General features: G+C 39.7%; 2 protein-coding genes across 7 annotated transcripts in view; both read right to left on the bottom strand.

Annotated features, from left to right (window-relative positions):
• Positions 1–114: 114 nt before the first annotated feature.
• Positions 115–5502, bottom strand: LOC131135558 (ADP-ribosylation factor-like protein 6). 4 transcript variants are annotated; one of them, XM_058081605.2, is made up of 9 exons: positions 5037–5498; positions 4865–4915; positions 4712–4773; positions 4572–4640; positions 4409–4503; positions 2580–2709; positions 2237–2292; positions 2121–2133; positions 115–462 (listed from the first exon to the last, which is right to left on the bottom strand). In XM_058081605.2, exons 1-9 carry the CDS (start codon positions 5157–5159, stop codon positions 429–431), a joined length of 633 nt encoding a protein of 210 aa, XP_057937588.1. In that variant the 5' UTR covers positions 5160–5498; the 3' UTR covers positions 115–428. The 4 variants fall into 4 exon arrangements, with proteins under 4 accessions (XP_057937588.1, XP_057937590.1, XP_078651206.1 ...); XM_058081607.2 differs by lacking the exon at positions 2121–2133 and having other exon boundaries at positions 5037–5501; XM_078795080.1 differs by lacking the exons at positions 115–462; positions 2121–2133 and having other exon boundaries at positions 2142–2292; positions 5037–5502.
• A 1194-nt stretch (positions 5503–6696) lies between these two features.
• Positions 6697–18916, bottom strand: part of LOC131135553 (ephrin type-A receptor 6-like) — a 198409-nt gene continuing 186189 nt past the window's right edge. The window contains exons 12-17 of one of the 3 annotated variants that reach the window (XM_058081590.2): positions 18099–18160; positions 16197–16406; positions 15912–16064; positions 13596–13789; positions 12562–12711; positions 6697–10230 (exon numbers count right to left, since the gene is read on the bottom strand). In XM_058081590.2, the coding sequence (XP_057937573.2) occupies positions 10116–10230; positions 12562–12711; positions 13596–13789; positions 15912–16064; positions 16197–16406; positions 18099–18160 (884 nt within the window). In that variant the 3' untranslated portion in view covers positions 6697–10115. Of the gene's footprint in view, positions 10231–12561; positions 12712–13595; positions 13790–15911; positions 16065–16179; positions 16407–18098; positions 18161–18916 lie in introns of those variants that run through there. The other 2 variants (XM_058081591.2, XR_013629598.1) reach the window with 2 other exon arrangements.

Genomic DNA, 18916 nt, shown 5'->3' with positions numbered 1-18916 from the left:
GTTTATTAATATTGGTGTAGAGTTACTCTATGGTTTTGTTTTCCACACAAATTTGGTCAGAAAGTTTGGAATTCAATGAACGGACCTCTACAGGAAAAAAAATGGATTCAATCATTAAATTCTATACCAAGCTTTTATTGTTGCCTATTATTAAACAACATTATTCCATGCATAGAAAAGAAGTCAAAGTTACAATGAATGAAAAAACATGGTCACAAATACTGAAATGATAAGATGGCTGCATACAAACTAGTGTGTCATACACATAATAATGTGTTGTGATGTAACCATCACTTTTGGATGATAAAAAAAGAAACTAGAGCATGGATAGAAAATACCAAACTCTAAATCTATTATGTATTTGCCTTTAAGGCTCTATAACATAAAGCTTGATATGATCCCTAGATGATGTAAGGGCCACAGGCATTTCATTGATTCATGTTGTCATTGTTTTGATATGACCTGGTCAGGGAAAAAAACATCAGTCAGCCAACTCAGGACAGAAACAATTCTGCTAATGTAAATATAATAGTCAGTCTATTGTATCCTTTATAATTTTTGCTTATGAGTTTTAACAACTTGCCTCTCTCTAATATATTCTACTGTGTTTCTTCAGAAGTGGCCGGAGACATTGATTTACTCAACCGCAGAGATGACCAGGCATGTACTAGGGGTAGAGTCCTTTGACCATTTTTACAACTGGCACCAACACTTGCTACGTGCTACAATCATACTTTCCCTGAGAATACATTTTCTACAACTTCCTGGCCTTTTAGATTACTTTGAGACGCACGGTGACCGATATCTTAGGCTGTCTCCACACTAACATGCATAGTTCCAAAAACTACACATTTCCCTCTTCACTGTTGTCTGTCATGTGCCTTTTGGCCAGTGAGAAAATGACTGAAAAAGCATCAAACACACGGCCAAATGTGGCCCGCAGGAAACTAGTTTGAGGCCCCCGCCTTGATATGAAAGTTTAATGTTAGTGCTGCCCGCGCAAGTTTGATATGGTTGCTATATGGTATCATGTACCCAGAAAAAATTATTACGTTTGATTAATGTTCATGTTAAAGGTTAAATAACTATTAATAGTTATCCTCCCTATCCGTGTGGAAGTGGTAAGTTTTTGGCTATTTAAGTTTAAAGGAAATAACTTGAAGGCTACCGTTTAGGTTGCTAGCTCTCTGGTTTGCGAGTTAGCATGTGTCTCAAGACCCTGCAGTTGCGCAATATGTTGTAAATAAAAAAAGTATAAATGTGACTATAGTCGTGTTTTGTCATGTCTACAGGGCTCTAATAATGCTTTGTTAATTTTAATCTGAAAAAAATTATTTGTCTACCCACCAACTATATGTGGTTTCTTAAGTTTTTATTATTTGCCGTTTTATTATTATTATTATTACATTTATTTATTACTGATTGATTGATTGATTTTCTTTATTCTTGATTTGTTTATTTATTTTTCATCTTATTTTGTGTAGAAAAATAAAAAGCAAGATATTTGAGAACAGTGGAATGTTTTATCAGAGCTTTTCTTGTAGAAAATTGGAACCAAAGCGAAGTTTTTTTTAATTTTTTTGTTTTTAATAAATGCGTTTTTTTTTTTTTTTTGAAAACCTGATGCGGCCCAGTCTCACCCAGACCCGAGCTCCAGTGGCCCCCAAGTAAATTGAGTTTAAGACCCCTGATCTACATGGTTGCACATTATGGCGCCTCTGCTGATCATTCTAGCGATATATTCATTATCTTTAAAATCAGCGCATGCGTACATGTTTTCTTAATTGCCTGTGCATGTTGTAAGACGCATGCATTTGGGTTGACCACAGCACGAAATGTTTCTCAAGCTAACTTAATCACGTGAATTTCAGCTTTACAGGTACCACGTCTGCATTGCTGGCAGTGTGAGCTGTATTAAAAGTGAAACGTGGTGCATTCAGATGTCATAGTAGAGGTAACTACTCCAACCAGAGTGTCAATTAGAGGACAGTATTTTGGATTGTGGGTTAAATCTTTGCATGCATATTGCTTTTTATAATTTTTTTTGCAAGGCACACAACACAACATTCAACACAACTATCACTTCACAATTCAACACAATACATCACAGTGATACTTACTGTGCAATTTGTTCTATGGGTTGGAAAAAAAACATTATTGATTCAAATAGAAATGTATACACTACTAGTAGTAGTATCTTGAAGTCTAGTAAGCATGATTAAGAGGACTACATTACCTTGAAGCCAGTCCATTCCCTCCTGCAGGCCCTCGCCCTCTATAGCATTGCTAGCACTGAGGGAGGGGGAAAAACATGTTGAGGATTTGGTAATTACCTTGTGGATCTTGAATCATTTAAACCTAACTCTTCATCCATCTGCTTTGCATCTGTCTAATGAGTAAACACGATGCAAAACACATGGAAGAGCAGGTCAAGTTCAAGTGCATGCTGCTGTCCTGACCAATAATATTTAACCACATTCTTCACATTAGCCATGTCATTTCAAATGCACATCACTTAAAAACAAGGCAACGTTTTAAGATAGCAAATCAGAGTAGGTTGTATACTATAGGAATATTACCAGATGTGCCATGGTTTGTCTTTGATATTCTCCAAACACAACATCTGGGAGACCTTGACAGAAGACATGGCGTCTCGTAGATCCATCTTGTTTGCAAAGAATAACACCGGCAGCTTTTTACTGCACATATCTGCGTACACATAAACAAACCAGAGACGGCAGTTAATATCTCTATCTTGCACAGATATTTCAAGAAGTGAAATAAGGACTAAAAGGCACGTACTTGTGGATCTTATACATGGTCACATGGAGAAATTTAATTTATAGCACCAGCAAAATATTTACAGATGTAAATATGTTTACATACCTGAATATCAAGATTAAGGTACAGCTTTACAACTAAAAACTCATCGAATGTCAACCTCCAGCTTTTCCATAGGAATTAAGGTAATTAAAGTATGTCACAGAATCAAATGATATCCATCACAAAGCCCTTAACCTTAGTACCATTTGAAGTCAAAGTCGACTTTATTGTCAAATATGCTAAACATGCTCGACATATATGAAATTTCAGACCCCCGGTGCAGCAAGTAATAAATAAAATTACAATAACTAAACGAAATAAAGACTACCTTCAATACTACAATTAACAATATAAACAGTATAAACACTGCAAACTGTCATACTGGAGATTAAACAAGTTAACCACTGTCATTATAAAAAAAAACAATCCATCACTCAAGTGAACTTTAAAGGAGACCTTTAAATTTGCTCAGAAGAACCTGCCCAGAAAGCTTTATATAGATCTTCCAGAACCTGCACCTATTCCAGCTATATTTCCTAGGATTTTAATTCATTCCACCCACAGCCCGCCCACTCGGCTGTGATTGGTCCCACTCAACTTGTACAGCAAACAGTTTGTACAGTTGGAATAATATGGAACGCCCATATTAGGAAGTCACGTCTCACCGTGATGTCACAGTGACCATGCGTTTGAAAGAACTCTCTGAAAGCCAGCGTTCAGAGCCATCCCAAACTTCTTTCAGGGATCAATTCCAAATGTATTAACCTCATTATCTGAAACTTTGGCATCGTTTACCATAACAATACAATATTTATAGAAATACCATAATAGGTCCCCTTTAAAGTGCTTATGTGAAAAAATATCTTAATCATTGTATCTGTGAAAAATAATGTTAAGAGTTTTTTTGTTTTGTGCTGGAATGTTTAAATATTTATATTATATATTTTGTCAGTGCGGTCGAATGGTTAGCGTGCAGACCTCACAGCAAGGAGACCAGGGTTCAATTCCACCCTCGGCCATCTTTGTGTGGAGTTTGCATGTTCTCCCTGTGCATGCGTGGGTTTTTTCCGGGTACTCCGGTTTCCTCCCACATTCCAAAAACATGCTAGGTTAATTGGCCACTCCAAATTGTCCATAGGTATGAATGTGAGTGTGAATGGTTGTTTGTCTATATGTGCCCTGTGATTGGCTGGCAACCAGTCTAGGGTGTACCCCGCCTCTCGCCCAAAGGCTCCAGCACCCACCGCGACCCTCGTGAGGAAAAAGCGGTTGAAAATGAATGAATTAATAAATTTTGTCAGTGAAAATAGTCTCCCTCTATATTAGTTTCTATATCGTTGTGGTGAAGTTTGGCTTGAATTGGCTTTGCACAATAGTGCTCCTTTACTTCTTCAACTGGGTTAAACAGGCAGCCTCTTGATTAATTTGAACACTGCTGCCACCTAGCTGGAGGCTTGTGCATCATTCAATCAGAAACACTTGAGCTAAAGCTCCACAACAAGTAACCTATGCACTATTATTACTATATATTAGTACTAGTACTAAGCAATTGGGATTAGATTGCAGATAATTCACAGTGCTGTACCTCCGTGTTTGAGAAGAGTATCAAGCTCCTCTTTGGCAACGACCATCCTCAGTTTGTCACTGCTGTCAATGACAAATATAATGGCATGGCTTTCTCTGAAGAACAGACAAGGACAGACAAAATTGAGTGTGTTGAAATCCTTGTCAGAAATGATCATGCATACTTATAATAGTGTTCCCACAGGTTTCTGTATCTGCTCTGGCCGGACATGTCAAAAACTGTGAAGGAAAGGCTGCACGCCGAGAGGAGTAGAGGTAAAAATGATGACGATCAGTCAGTTCAACGTATGAAAAGGATTCTTACCTTGAAGTCTTGAACTTTTCAATGTTGAATCCAATCGTTGGGACTATTTCTTGTGCCTGTGTCTTCATGCACCCAATCACACATACACACAAAAAAGGACAAGTAACGGCAAAAGTATGTCAACATATAAGGAGTGTAGAGTATAGACTTTACCTGACTAACATGTTTCCACTCCTCTGAGAATGGGCCTAAACGATTTGAATTCTGGAAACAAGCAATCAATGAATGATTGCAAATAAATAGTAAATACTAATAAATAGAAATGACCTGTGATAGTTGGCTTGTTGAATGAAACAGGTCCAGTCGGCTTGTATCACGTACTTACATTGGCAGGCTTCAGTTGGTTGATGATGGTAGTTTTGCCGCTGTTGTCCAACCCCAAACATAAAACATTCACTTCTTTCTTCCTTAGGCCGAGCCAGCCTGACAGTTTATCTAGCAGCCCCATTAAAGGTGATGAATCCTTCTACACATCACCCCATAAACGTTCTTGTTTTTGTTCCAATATGCCAACCAAAGGCAATGTGCTCCGTCTTTGGAGTAAACACTGGAACAAGATGACTGCCTGTGCATCCCAGCTTGCAGCAGCTAATCCCATTAGGACGAATTAAGATCTGCAAACCACACGGTGACCTGATCGTGGAGTGTATGCCGTCCAAGGCTCCTCATCCTGATGAATTTGATTCATTAGTGTAATGCTCTGGCCTGCTTTAAGATTCCCACAACAACAACAGCTGCAGCCTAAATCAAGCCAGTGTCAGTCTACCACTCTTTGTTCCTGACACTGTGATTCAGTGTAAGAACTATTGGTGGACACCCAAGGTTTACATTTATATAACAATTAAAGGAAGTCATGGTGAACTTTCAACACAGAGGTGATGAGTGGTGAAAGAGCGCCATCTTTTGGCTGGTGGTCATCATACCTGTAGACTGTGTTCGAAACCACATACTTACCTACTACTCATTACTAACTCTTTGAGTATGTAGTGTGTCTTACACTGGCAGTATGCGAGAAGTTCCCGGATGTATACTGCATTCGTCAGAAATGTTGAGTATGTATCATCAGTTTACTACTCACACGCAAATTACCCAGGATACAACGCGACGTCGTTGGCTGAACACTGAGCAGCAGGATGGACCAAACGGTGGTGTCAAGCAGGTAATATTGCGAGTTGGTTCGCTTCTTGTTTTCAAAGTAAAAGCAACGATTTATCACTATGGTTTTTTGTATGAGAAAAGTAAGGTTTTTTTTTAGGTTGTGAAAATAAACGGAAGTGCGCTGCTCACTTCGGCTAGCTTAAAATTAGCCGAATTCGTCCGAACGAAATTGTAAACGGTTGGTATTTGGATAAAGAAATGGCACACTCGGGATCTAAACGGCCTGATTAAAAAAAAAAAAAAACTAAAAGAGTTTGGAGCTTAAGTAATATCAGCATCACCCTGTCGATTTCGGCTTGGGTAGGAGCGCAATGCATTGTGGGTTATCATGTAGTACACTGTAGTGTAAATGCTTTGCATACTGATGGATTGGGTATGCAGTGTGGAGTGTAGATAGTATGGGCATGGAAGTATGTAGGAGTTAGCATGCGGTTTCGAACACAGCAATTGACTGCTTAGGTTAAGGAATCCGCAGGATGATACTGACACAAACCATACATTAATTAATTAGTTAACTAATTAATTCATTCATTTTCTACTGCTTATCCTCACCAGGGTCACGGGCGTGATGGAGCCTATCCCAGCTGTCTTCGGGTGAGAGGCGGGGTACACCCTGGACTGGTGGCCAGCCAATCACAGGGCACATTTGGAGTGGCCAATTAACCTAGCATGTTTTGGGAATGTGGGAGGAAACCGGAGTACCCGGAGAAAACCCACGCATGCACGAAGAGAACATGCAAACTCCACACAGAGATGGTCGAGGTTGGTGAATTTTGTTTCTCTTTAAATAAAAAAAAGAAAACAAAAATCATTCAGAGAACAGTCAACCCGCAGAACTTTTCAGCTTTATTTTGCAAATAAATATTCGCAGTAACTGCCTCTTACAGTGTGCAAGATCTACAACATCTCTTTGGAAATTATAAAAAAATAAAATACAAGAATTATAATAGTAAGTATACTTGTACTTTGTACAAAAGAACGTTCTAACATTGCTCAGCAGTAGAACATGCTTAACAAACAGCATCTGATAATTCTCCATAGACTGTAGAGGGGGTGGTGGTGCCAGTGAGAGTGCATGGGATGAAATGTGTGCAGCTTCCTTATATACCTGATGATTGCAGGCATACTGTGACTGAACGGAGCAGCTCTTTGTAGCCCGTATATGGAATAATACAACTTCACTTAAAGGCTAGGTCCTTTTGATTCCACTGAAACATGTTTGACTAAACTGTAAGGCATATTTGTTTGCATGGTGCCATTAGAAGGACACGGGATGCTCTGCTCTCCCTAAAGCCTTTGTCCCATACTGCCGTTGAACGATTCCGTCTTTAACGTCCAAATACATCACCAGAAACGTCTTCATTCAGCCCTCAGCTTACGAAACACAGAACGCCTGAGTAATATCTGCTTGACTACATATTACCGTATTTAATGGACTATAAGTCGCTCCAGAGTACAAGTCGCACAAGGCCAAAAATACATAATTAGGTAGATAAAAACATACATAAGTCTCACTGGAGTATAAGTCGCATTTTTTGCAGGTAATTTATTTTAACTACTTGATTCAGTAGCGAGGATGAGTATCGAGTGAGTAGTCCAGCCTTTGGAAGAATAACAGGCTCGATTGCTGGCAACTGCCCTACACATATTATGCTTGGTACATAGTAGATAAACACACCATTAACAGTACTACTGCAGTACCCAAATCACTATAACTCGGACTCAAACTGATCTCCTTCAATATTCTCACTTAAAAAGGTAGCGACTTATAGAAGTCACTAGTATAAAACACTTTTTTTGAATATTTAAAATACCATATTTTCTGGACTTAAGTCGCACAAGGCCAAAAATACATAATAAGGTAGAAAAAAACATACATAAACGCAACGGTTTATAAGTCGCATTTTTTGCGGGTAATTTATTTTACGAACGACTTGACCAAAACAGACATTACGTCCTCTTGGAAGGTAAGTTGTAACAATAAAAGGATCGAGAACAGGCTAACACAATGGTTATTTAGCTACACAAAAAATAAACAAGAACAGTAAAGGTGTCCATAAACAGTTTTTTCATTTATAAGTCGCAAGGAACAACCAGCCTATGAAAAAAAGTGCGACTTATAGTCCGGAAAATACAGTAATTATGATTGCCAACATCCAGTTTCCGTCTTATAAAAGGCGAACCTCCCATTGCCTTATTTTTAAAAACATACATAAGTCTCACTGGAGTATAAGTCGAATTTTTTGCAGGTAATTTATTTTAACTACTTCACCAAAACAGACATTACGTCCTCTTGGAAGGTAAGTTGTAACAATAAAAGAATCGAGAACAGGCTAACACAATGGTTATTCAGCTACACAAAAAATAAACAAGAACAGTAAAGGTGTCCATAACAGTTTTTTTCATTTATAAGTCGCAAGGAACAGCCAGCCTATGAAAAAAAGTGCGACTTATAGTCCGGAAAATACGGTAATTATGATTACCAACATACAGTTTCCGTCTTACAAAAGGCAAACCTCCCAATTGCCTTATTTTTAAAATTAGATTTGGATTACTATTAGCTTGGAATACTACAATAGTATTTTGGAGTACTATCACACTTTGAGGTCCTGTGACCCTTGGCTAAAAACTGGACGATTCCGTTCAAGTCATAGTGAAAGTGGCATAAAATCATAAGATGTAACTTGGCTTTTCTACTTTTTGAGATACTCAAAGCGCTTTGACATTGTTACAACGTTTAAATACCCACTGACAACATTCGGTATTTCACCCAAGGATACTTCAATATTGTTACAAAAGGGGGCGTAGCATCGAACAAGTTTGAACATACAGATACATCTGTAAACCAACTGGATAAAGAATAAACGTCCACCTTGTTTTTTTTTTTTTTTTTTTAGACGGAATCGTTACACGGTGCAGTCGGACAGAGCCTTCGCTAATTCACACTGAAAGTAAAAATATTACTGATTTCCATTTTTAATATAGTTATTTGTAAAACGGTTCCACCTGTCGACCATCGTCATAGAGAATGAAGATAAATCATTTCAATGGCAAACATCTGACCACATGACATCCACTACTGCAGATCCAACAAGTTTTCATTTTGACTACTTTTATGTACACTTGATTCCTCTACTGCCACATATTGAACAACCTTTATATGATCAAAACGGCAAAGCACGCACTGGCCTAGACATGAACATGGACTGTTAGTTGGGTTCTTGGATCATTTCACTTCTATTCATCCCTTGTGACTACTTGGATTGAATGTAGTTCCGAAGAACCATAACCGTGTTATTGCAAAAAAAATCGTCCGTATTTAATGACCTGTGTGAACATTCAAATGTTAAGACAGTGGTGATTGTTTTCTGTCAGGCAACTCTTACAATTTCTATAAGTTTCTCGCAGATTCATAAAACTGTGTTTTTCACGTGAAGGCAACTGAACCAGTCTAGTGAGCTTGGCATGTGGCACTAAAAAACACGGACGGTGAGCGAGTCCCATGTTGGTAAGTTTCTCATTGCACAATTCCTCATCTCTCTGTGAGAGACACTGCATGATTATTGCTGATCGGACATAAATAAATATGATTTTAAATAAGATTTTAGATTCACTAGGGCTTTTGACATACAGATCTGCACATATATATATAGATATAAGATTATGATAATAATTACTGATTAGTTAATCTATACACTTGAACATTCAATACATCTCGCTTTTCACTGCGCTCTTCAAGTATTCAAATTCCAATCCACATACCTTTATAATCAAATTCCAAAATGAAAAGTAGTGACGGTGTGTTTTCTGTTTTTTTTGTTTTTTTTGTTTCTGAGAACAAAAACATACTTTGCACACGCAGGAGCAGCTACATGAGCACGAAAAGAAGAATTCAGTAGATTATGTCCATAAATCTACATTTCTAGATATTTGAAGTCGGCAGCTGTAACAAGGCATTACATTCCCCTAAGTAAGGGCCTGAGCCAGACTGGAAGGGTCTATCAGGTGGTCTAAAAATAGTCTGGCCAGACCAGGTATAATGGGTGTCGTAGAAAAAAGAGTCGTTCACTACTGAAGGATTAAAGAAGCCCAGGAGTCAGTGCATCCGCTCCGATGACCTCCTTAAAACAGACGGGATGAGGGTTTAAGACTCAGGCACAGGCTTGTAGAGTGTGTCTCACAGTCTAGACTTCACTTCCATCTGCTCCTTCAATCTGTTCATCCCAGGTCATGTGAAAGGACGACCTCATACGTGGAAGCCTTTCTCCTGTTCGTGCAGTAGCTGGAGGTGGAGAGTCTGGACACTGCTGATGATCCGCCGCTGGTGGCCGATAAGATCCACCCCAATACGCCTCACATCTCTAGGCGGAGAGGAGACACGCACACCCGCACACAAACACACAAAAACACACACACACACACATACTGTATGATAATCAGAATACAGCCGAAGCCACAACCTATAGATTGGAGTTGGGATTTTCGTTTGCTTATAAAAGAAACACGACAGCGGTCGTGTGGTTAGCGCACAGACCTCACAGCTAGGAGACCAGGGTTCAATTCCACCCTCGGCCATCTCTGTGTGGAGTTTGCATGTTCTCCCCGTGCATGCGTGGTTTTCTCCGGGTAGTCCGGTTTCCTCCCACATTCCAAAAACATGCTAGGTTAATTGGCCACTCCAAATTGTCCATAGGTATGAATGTGAGTGTGAATGGTTGTTTGTCTATATGTGCCCTGTGATTGACTGCCGACCAGTCCAGGGTGTACCCCGCCTCTGGCCCAAAGACAGCTGGGATAGGCTCCAGCACCCCCGCGACCCTTGTGAGGAAAAGCGGTAGAAAATGAATGAATGAATGAATGCTTTTAATTTGTAAGATTCATGAATGAATGAATGCTTTTAATTTGTAAGATTCATTCATTCATTTTCTACCACTTATCCTCACAAGGGTCGCGGGGGTGTTGGAGCCTATCCCAGCTGTCTTCGGGCCAGAGGCGGGGTACAACCTGGACTGGTCGCCAGCCAATCACAGGGCACATATAGACAAACAACCATTCACACTCACATTCATTTGAGTTGCCAATTAACCTAGCCGGAGAAAACCCACGCATGCACGGGGAGAACATGCAAACTCCACACAGAGATGGCCGAGAGTGGAATTGAATTCAGGTCTCCTAGCTGTGAGGCCCGTGCGCTGACCACTCGTCCGCCGTGCAGCCATTTAATTTGTAAGATAAAAATGACAAAAAACTAAAAGTCTGAATTTCAATATAAATAACCACAAAACTGAAATCATGTAAATAATAAACTCTAAATATGACAATCAACATCAAGCAATTTTAATGTTTTACACACAATAACTATATAAAGTTACATTTGATTTACGCAATATACATACATTTATATACAAAATTAACTATATGCAAAAGAAATATAAAATACCTATATACAGTGGTGCCTTGGTTAACAACCACAATTTTTGACTATATTTGCCTTGGTTTGCATTCGCTTGCTTGTCCCGTCCAAAATACTATCTAAATTATGTTTACGCCGCCATCACAAGAAGGAATCTTGGGCCGTGGGCGCCATTTTAGGACAACAGTGATTGAGTTGTACGGAGATACACAATTTTTAATTGGGCTCACCTGGCAACGTAATAATGACAGTTGTCCAAGATTGATATGAGTAATCCATAATTTCATCAAAAAAACAAAACATTTTTATGCCTATGATAATAATAATTGTCTATAAAATGTGTTGTGCGTTAACATTTTGGGTGTCTGGAACAGATTAAATGGATTTACGTTGTCAGACATCCTGGAATGGATTAATGATGTTTACCAAGGCACCACTGTACAACTGTATGCAAAACTATGTACACAAATAATTGGGCATTGCTTTACATAGTTCAAAGTTTGTAATAATAAAATCCATCAATTTTCTGTGCCGCTTATGCTCACTGGGGACGCGGGGGTATGCTGGAGCCTATCCCAGCCGACTTTGAGGGACAGGAGGGGATAAAAATAAAATAGTTATTATTATTATTGTTATTATTTTCTTGGTTTGGCGACACCCCATCGAGGCAAAGGAGTAATTGTCTGCATATTACAGTATATATAAAATAAGTATTTTGAATAAATAATAAACATACTGATAGAGATGTTAAAAGTTTAGCAATGTAAAACAGTTTTAAATTTTAAGTCACACTTTTTTTCATAGGTTGGCTGTTCCTGCGACTTATACTCCAGAGCGACTTATAAATGAAAAAACTGTTTATGTTACATAAACAGTTTTTTTCAGCCTGTTCGCTATTCGTTTATTATTGTTACAACTTGCCTTCCAAGAGGACGTAATGTCTGTTTTGGTCAAGTTGTTTGTAAAATAAATTACCCGCAAAAAATGCGACATATGTATGTTTTTTTCTACCTAATTATGCATTTTTGGCCTTGTGCGACTTATAGTCAAGGTATTTTAAATATTCAAAAAAAGTGTTTTATACTAGTGACTTCTATAAATCACTACCTTTTTAAGTGAGAATATTGAAGGAGATCAGTTTGAGTCCGAGTTATAGTGATTTTGGTACTGCAGTAGTACTGTTAATGGTGTGTTTATCTACTTATGTACCAAGCATAATATGTGTAGGGCAGTTGCCAGCAATCGAGCCTGTTATTCTTCCAAAGGCTGGACTACTCACTCGATACTCATCCTCGCTACTGAATCCAGCGTGTTGTAGCCCGCTGCCATGAAGTTGCTTTTATACTGACTCATTTTGATGGAGTCCAGCCAGTCGCCAATGGAGATGAACATTGGGTAGTCCATTTCCTCCCCCGGAGACTCTGGTAGACTGATTTAACCAGAAACACAGTCAATATCAGGCACTGGCAGCATTTTTATGTGCAACTGGGATTTGGAATATAATTATATTCCCAGTATGGCAGACTTCACTACTCATTTGTGGAATGAGAATGTTACCAACAAAGTGTAATATTCATGGTATGTGTAGACGTAGGCATGCAGTAGTCGTTCATCTATGTACCCTCCAAGTACATTCATTCATTCATTCATTCGTTTTCTACCGCTTATCCTCACGAGGGTTGCGGGGGTGCTGGAGCCTATCCCAGCTGTCTTTGGGCGAGAGGCGGGGTACACCCTGGACTGAAATATGCAGCAGGTCAGGATATTATTTCATTTTAAGCCCTGTCTGCCCTACAAAAATTATTTTCCATTTATACTTCTTTTGACTCTCTTTGGTTCACTTTTAGCCTTCAAAAGTTTTTTTTTTTTACTCAATCCAAAATCTAAATGTACTCAGTACTTAAGTTCTTAAATGGATGTGTAATTTTCCCACAATATTATTTAATGTGTAGAGTGACACTGATTCATTACATACATACATATAGACAAACAACCATTCACACTCACATTCATACCTATGGACAATTTGGAGTCGTCAATTAACCTAGCATGTTTTTGGAATGTGGGAGGAAACTCCACACAGAGATGGTTGAGGGTGGAATTGAACCCTGGTCTCCTAGCTGTGAGCTCTGAGCGCTAACCACTCGCCCGCCGTGCCGCCCCCCTCCAGGTACAATCTACATTAATGTACCCCATGGGATGAAGTATGGACTCCAAGGTAACCCCGTTTTTGTCCTTTTTTCCGTGGCTAAAATGTACTGCAATACTGCCAAGTTGGTAAAAGCCACTTGTCAAGGGTAAAACAGTACCCACCTCTGAATGTCCTCTATCAGTGGCAGTAAGCTGCTGGGGTTGCGGATGAGTTTATCCAAGAAGGAGACGACATCTGTGAATCTGGGCCGGTGACTTCTTTCTGTCTGCCAGCAGTGCAGCATCAGTTGGTGGAGCGCCACAGGACAGCCCATTGGCGCTGGAAGCCGGTAGCCCTCTTCAATGGACAGAATCACCTGGACACAGAGATGAATGTAGAGGTACGACATCAAGAAGAGTCAAGAATAGAGGCGGGAAGAGGTGATGATGCAAGTGCACAGTAGAATAAATCATGTTTAGTTTAGTTTTAAACTGTGAAAATGGCCACAAGGTGGCAACTTTTCTTGATTTCCTGTGTACAAACAACAATCTTAAACTGGTGGTATATGTAAATATATGCATCCCAACATTCATTCATTCATTTTCTACCGCTTATCCTCACGAGGGTCGCGGGGGTGCTGGAGCCTATTCCAGCTGTCTTCGGGCGAGAGGCAGGGTACAACCTGGACTGGTCGCCAGCCAATCACAGGGCACATATAGACAAACAACCATTCACACTCACATTCAATTTGGAGTCGCCAATTAACCCAGCATGTTTTTTTGGAATGTGGGAGGCAACCGGAGTACCCGGAGAAAACCCACGCATGCACAGGGAGAACATGCAAACTCCACACAGAGATGGCTGGGGGTGGAATTGAACCCTGGTCTCTCCTAGCTGTGGGGTCTGCGCGCTAACCACTCGTCCACCGTGCTGCCCTGCACCCCAACAATGGATGTTAATATTATAATATAACAAAATCTTTAGTAATAGCAGACCGAAAGTTGATGCTGTTCGACTGCAGGTTCTTTTGCCTCGGAAAGCACTTTGAAGCAATTCTCAAACAACACAAATCCTCCCTGAACCCCATGACCCCAGTAAAGGTGTGTGTGGATAGATACATGTTTGTGTGTGTGTGTGTGAGCAGCTAAAGGGATTATGTGTGCAGCTTTCACATGAGCTGAGAGAGGGACGGATATGCTTCCATGGTCCTCCCAATCCTTGACCACAGCCGGGGGATCAGCGGGTCATTCAGGCACACTGAAGCTACCAGCTTTAAACTTCCTGGCTACTGGATCAAACCGTGATGAACCTTTGACCTTCACGGCCTCTCGCTTCATCACATCCTGAGATAGCATTTGTTTTTGATGTTAAGGCAGCATGTTTTTTTTTATATTAGCGTTACAGTGGTTCACTTCTTTTTACACTTGTACGACCAGTAAGGTCCAATGTTGTATTTTTTTAACAATTTGAAATTCTCACAGGTCCCTCAATAGTGCATTAATACAATATATACATTCATTCATTTTGTACCGTTTATCCTCACGAGGGTCTGCTAGAGCCTATCACAGCTATTCAGCCTGCTCTCTATTCTTTCTATCTCTTACGTCCCAAGAGGACGTAATTGGTCAAGTAGTTTGTAAATAAATTGCCTGCAAAAAATTCGACTTATACTCCAGTGTTTTTTTCTACCTAATTATTTACCTTACATATAACTTACCTATACATATACATATATATAAATTATTACCCACTTTGGGTGAATAAGATGTTTGCTTCCGGGGAAAACAATTTTCTGACCATACTTTTTCAGTGTTTTCATAAGTATTTTTATATAAGAATATGTCACATTTACAGTTCCAATGTGACCGAGTGGTTCGCGTGCAGGCCACACAGCTAGGAGACCCAAGTTCAATTCCACACTCGGCTATCTCTGTGTGGAGTTTGCATGTTCTCCCCGTGCATGCGTGGGTTTTCTCCGGGTACTCCGGTTTCCTTCCACATTCCAAAAACATGCTAGGTTAATTAGCGACTCCAAATTGTCTATAGGTATGAATGTGAGTGTGAATGGTTGTTTGACTATATATGCCCTGTGATTGGCTGGCAACCAGTCCAGGGTGTACCCCGCCTCTCGCCCGAAGACAGCTGGGATAGGCTCCAGCACCCCCGCGACCCTCATGAGGAAAAAGCGGTAGAAAATGAATGAATGAATGGTTATGTTATTATTACATTTATTATTACATTTCACATCATGGTGGACCTTTAACTCATTCAAAACACAAAACACATACCTCTCAGTGCCATCAAGGCACATAGAATATTGTGTTCTAGGGTTATATACACAAGGTATTTACCAAAAGAAAGATGAGATTCATATTTCATCAGATGTGTAAAATAGGTAAAAGGTGAGTTACATCCCGCAATGGAGACGCGTGTGACCGCATGGATTTTCAAACCTGCAGACTAGATTGAAATATTATAGAAATATGTGCAGCACTCACATCCTGATTGGACATCTCCCAATATGGCCGCTCCCCATAGGACATCACTTCCCACATCACAATGCCATAACTCCAAGCATCACTGGCTGATGAGAACTTTCTGTACGAGATGGCCTCTGGAGCGGTCCATCGGATCGGGATCTTTCCACCCTGCTTACACACAAACAGTTAAAGCTGATGTCATCATTTTAGGATAATATAATTTCTAATATAGTATAATAATAAGAACCCAAAATGGTGTTCTATTTCCAGTAAATACAACAGTTACTCAGGGTTCTGGTGTACCGTTGTGGTGTAAGCAGCCTCGGGATCATCCTCCAGGATCCGGGACAGCCCAAAGTCCGACACTTTACACACCAGGTTGCTGTTGACTAAGATGTTCCGAGCAGCCAGGTCTCTGTGAACGTAGCCCATGTCTGACAGATACATCATGCCTGAGGCGATGCCACGCAGCATGCCGACCAACTGGATGACGGTGAAGTGGCCATCGTGTTGCTGACAAGGGGACAGCAGGAAATGCCAAAAATTAGACACCGAGACATGTGTAGAAGACAGGACTGACAATTCAGAAATGACTGTGTAGTTTGGAGAAAGAGCATTTGACAGATGGTACCATATTTGAGTTGTCTGAGCCCAACGCGGATGTATACTAAGACTGGCACCCAGTAGAGCGCAGACCCCTACCAAGATGACATAACTATTCACATCTGCTGCCTGAAGTTCTGAATATAGAACGGCTATGGGGTCAGAAGATGGCAGCAAAAGACCATGAAGACTCAATCTGGGGTTTATATTCTGTTATTATCACATACTACAGTATTATTTGGCCCTGTACCCTAGAAACCGCCCATGAATGATATTTATAGGTTATCACATGGTTTGTCTGGTATCAGGCCAGGTATCATGCCCCCAAGTGTCAGTATCTGATACTAGCACGCGGGGGCATGATACTGGGCCTGATACCAGACAAACCATGTGATGATCTTATTATCACATACTATTGACTCCTTAGCTTATTATCACGTACTATTTAATCAAAAGACCATTTTGTTTCCAGAAAATGTTCAGTTTATTTATGTATTATATCTAAACAGTGCAAACACAACAATTGCAAAAAATATTTCAACAATAATATTTTATCAACAGTCTTATCTTATCAATGTCTGACAATTAAAGTTCCATTAATCAAGTTTGGGTTTTTTGGTGACTGGAGAAGCACTAGGCACTAAGCACTCATGTGCTGTTCTCTGATTGGTTGTTTCATGGGCACGATACCAGAGTGGACAGCTACGGGGGCTGATACTGGACATGGTTAAACTCTATATTTTATCAGTATCACTGCCCTGGGCTTTGACACAGTATCATTTCTGCTTTTTCCCGTATCATTCATGGGCGGTTTCTAGGGTACAGGGCCAATTAACACTGTAGTATGTGATAATGGGTAATATGAGTGTAAAGGTAACTATATAGCTTTTAGTTCAAGTCTCGAGGGTTCTTATAATGTTCAAAATCTAATTTAGAAGGCCGTAAAGAAGTTCTCAATGCTCTAACTACAATAGCCACGTATACATGGACCCAAATATTCCAATTGCATTCGGTTTATTTGCTCAAATGGAAAGAATTTGTATACATCTCATTCCGAAAGAAAAGTGCCAATCCGAATGAACATATAATGGGATTCCCAGGGGTGGAATATTCCTTTCCCCAATCCGATTGAGGTATCTTGTCCCGCTCAAACGCAAAGTTGTCATGGTGCCTTCTTCTTTTGTTGTTTATTGGCGGTTAGCAAGCAGCTTTCGGCGTGCATTACCGCCATCTGTGGAACAGAATCTGGAATAGCCTTTAATGGAATGGCCTTTATTGTCATTATACAAGAGCTTCTCCTTTCAGTGCAATAGTCAAGTTAAAAAAAAGTATATAAAAGTAGAGTAAAAAAGACAATTTAATAAGATATAAACAAGATACAAGATATATATATTAAAATCCCCCTGCCATTCTGCAAAAAGTACACGTAAATCAGTTAGTGTAAAAGCAAACAAGTGAGGATCCACTGAGTAACAAGCTTCAACTTTTTCTTTTCTGCTGCGTCTCTGCTCAAATAAGGTCCAATTTGGTTGTAAAGCCAAATCATATTAAGGTGACATGAGGTGCAAACACTCCGATATGACTTTGGATTACAATACTCACCCTGAGAAATGAGTCTAGAGAGCCATTTTCCATATATTCCACCACAATCATCACAGGCCTGCCTGCAAGGAACACAAAACATAATCTTCATTCACAATGATGATGAAAGCAACAGAAGTCAGCTATTTCACGCAAACATTATCAATTCAGCCAACCGCACTGACCTGTGTATGACATAAACCATGACTGATGCAATGATGCAAATCTGCCCCCCAACCACCTTTAAAAAATGCTCTGCAAAGATCAACTGGTTGACAGCTTGAAGGTTGCTGTTGCGTGAACTGTGGGACGTTCTCAACAATGAGAGCGAGAGACAATCACACATCTATCTGTGGTGAAATCATATCTTACAGAATGTCCAATTCCAGTGTTTTCTCACAGGGGAATTCGGAGAAGCAATAAAGGAGGAAGACGAAATAAAAAAAATGGACAAGCAACACGTTTCCTATTTCGTGATGCAGGAGTACAACGTATCTTGACATATGGTGTATCTAAACACCGACTATATCTTCCATCAATAGTTGCTTTATTTCACATCATTAATGTAATTTATTAAATCTACTAAAACACACATAACACAATAACTATAAAAGCAATCTTCACTCGCTAAATGTACTGCAAAAAAGGCCAGTAAGGATAATTCATAATGCCGCCTACAGAGAACATACTAACTCCTTATTTCTAAAATCACAAATACTTAAACTTGCTGATATAGTTAATTTTCAAAGAGCTAAAATAATACATAAGGCATAAGGCTAGGGAGAAATATGATCTCAAGGAAGAAGTACATTTGAAACACTTATATGCTAGGACTAAGT

This window comes from Doryrhamphus excisus, linkage group LG12 (assembly GCF_037039965.1).
Source record: "Doryrhamphus excisus strain RoL-2023G ecotype Guam linkage group LG12, RoL_Dexc_Guam_v1.1, whole genome shotgun sequence".
NCBI classification, from domain to species: Eukaryota; Metazoa; Chordata; class Actinopteri; order Syngnathiformes; family Syngnathidae; genus Doryrhamphus; species Doryrhamphus excisus.
This window is presented reverse-complemented; position numbering and strand designations above follow the sequence as displayed.

Coding starts and splice junctions, on each gene's coding strand:
- LOC131135558 (XM_078795080.1), bottom strand. CDS start 5,159: ATGGGGCTGCTAGATAAACTGTCAGGCTGGCTCGGCCTAAGGAAGAAA. Junction 4,916..5,036: donor ACCAACTGAAGCCTGCCAAT/GTAAGTACGTGA, acceptor GCTTGTTTCCAG/AATTCAAATCGTTTAGGCCC. Junction 4,641..4,711: donor GAAAAGTTCAAGACTTCAAG/GTAAGAATCCTT, acceptor CTCGGCGTGCAG/CCTTTCCTTCACAGTTTTTG.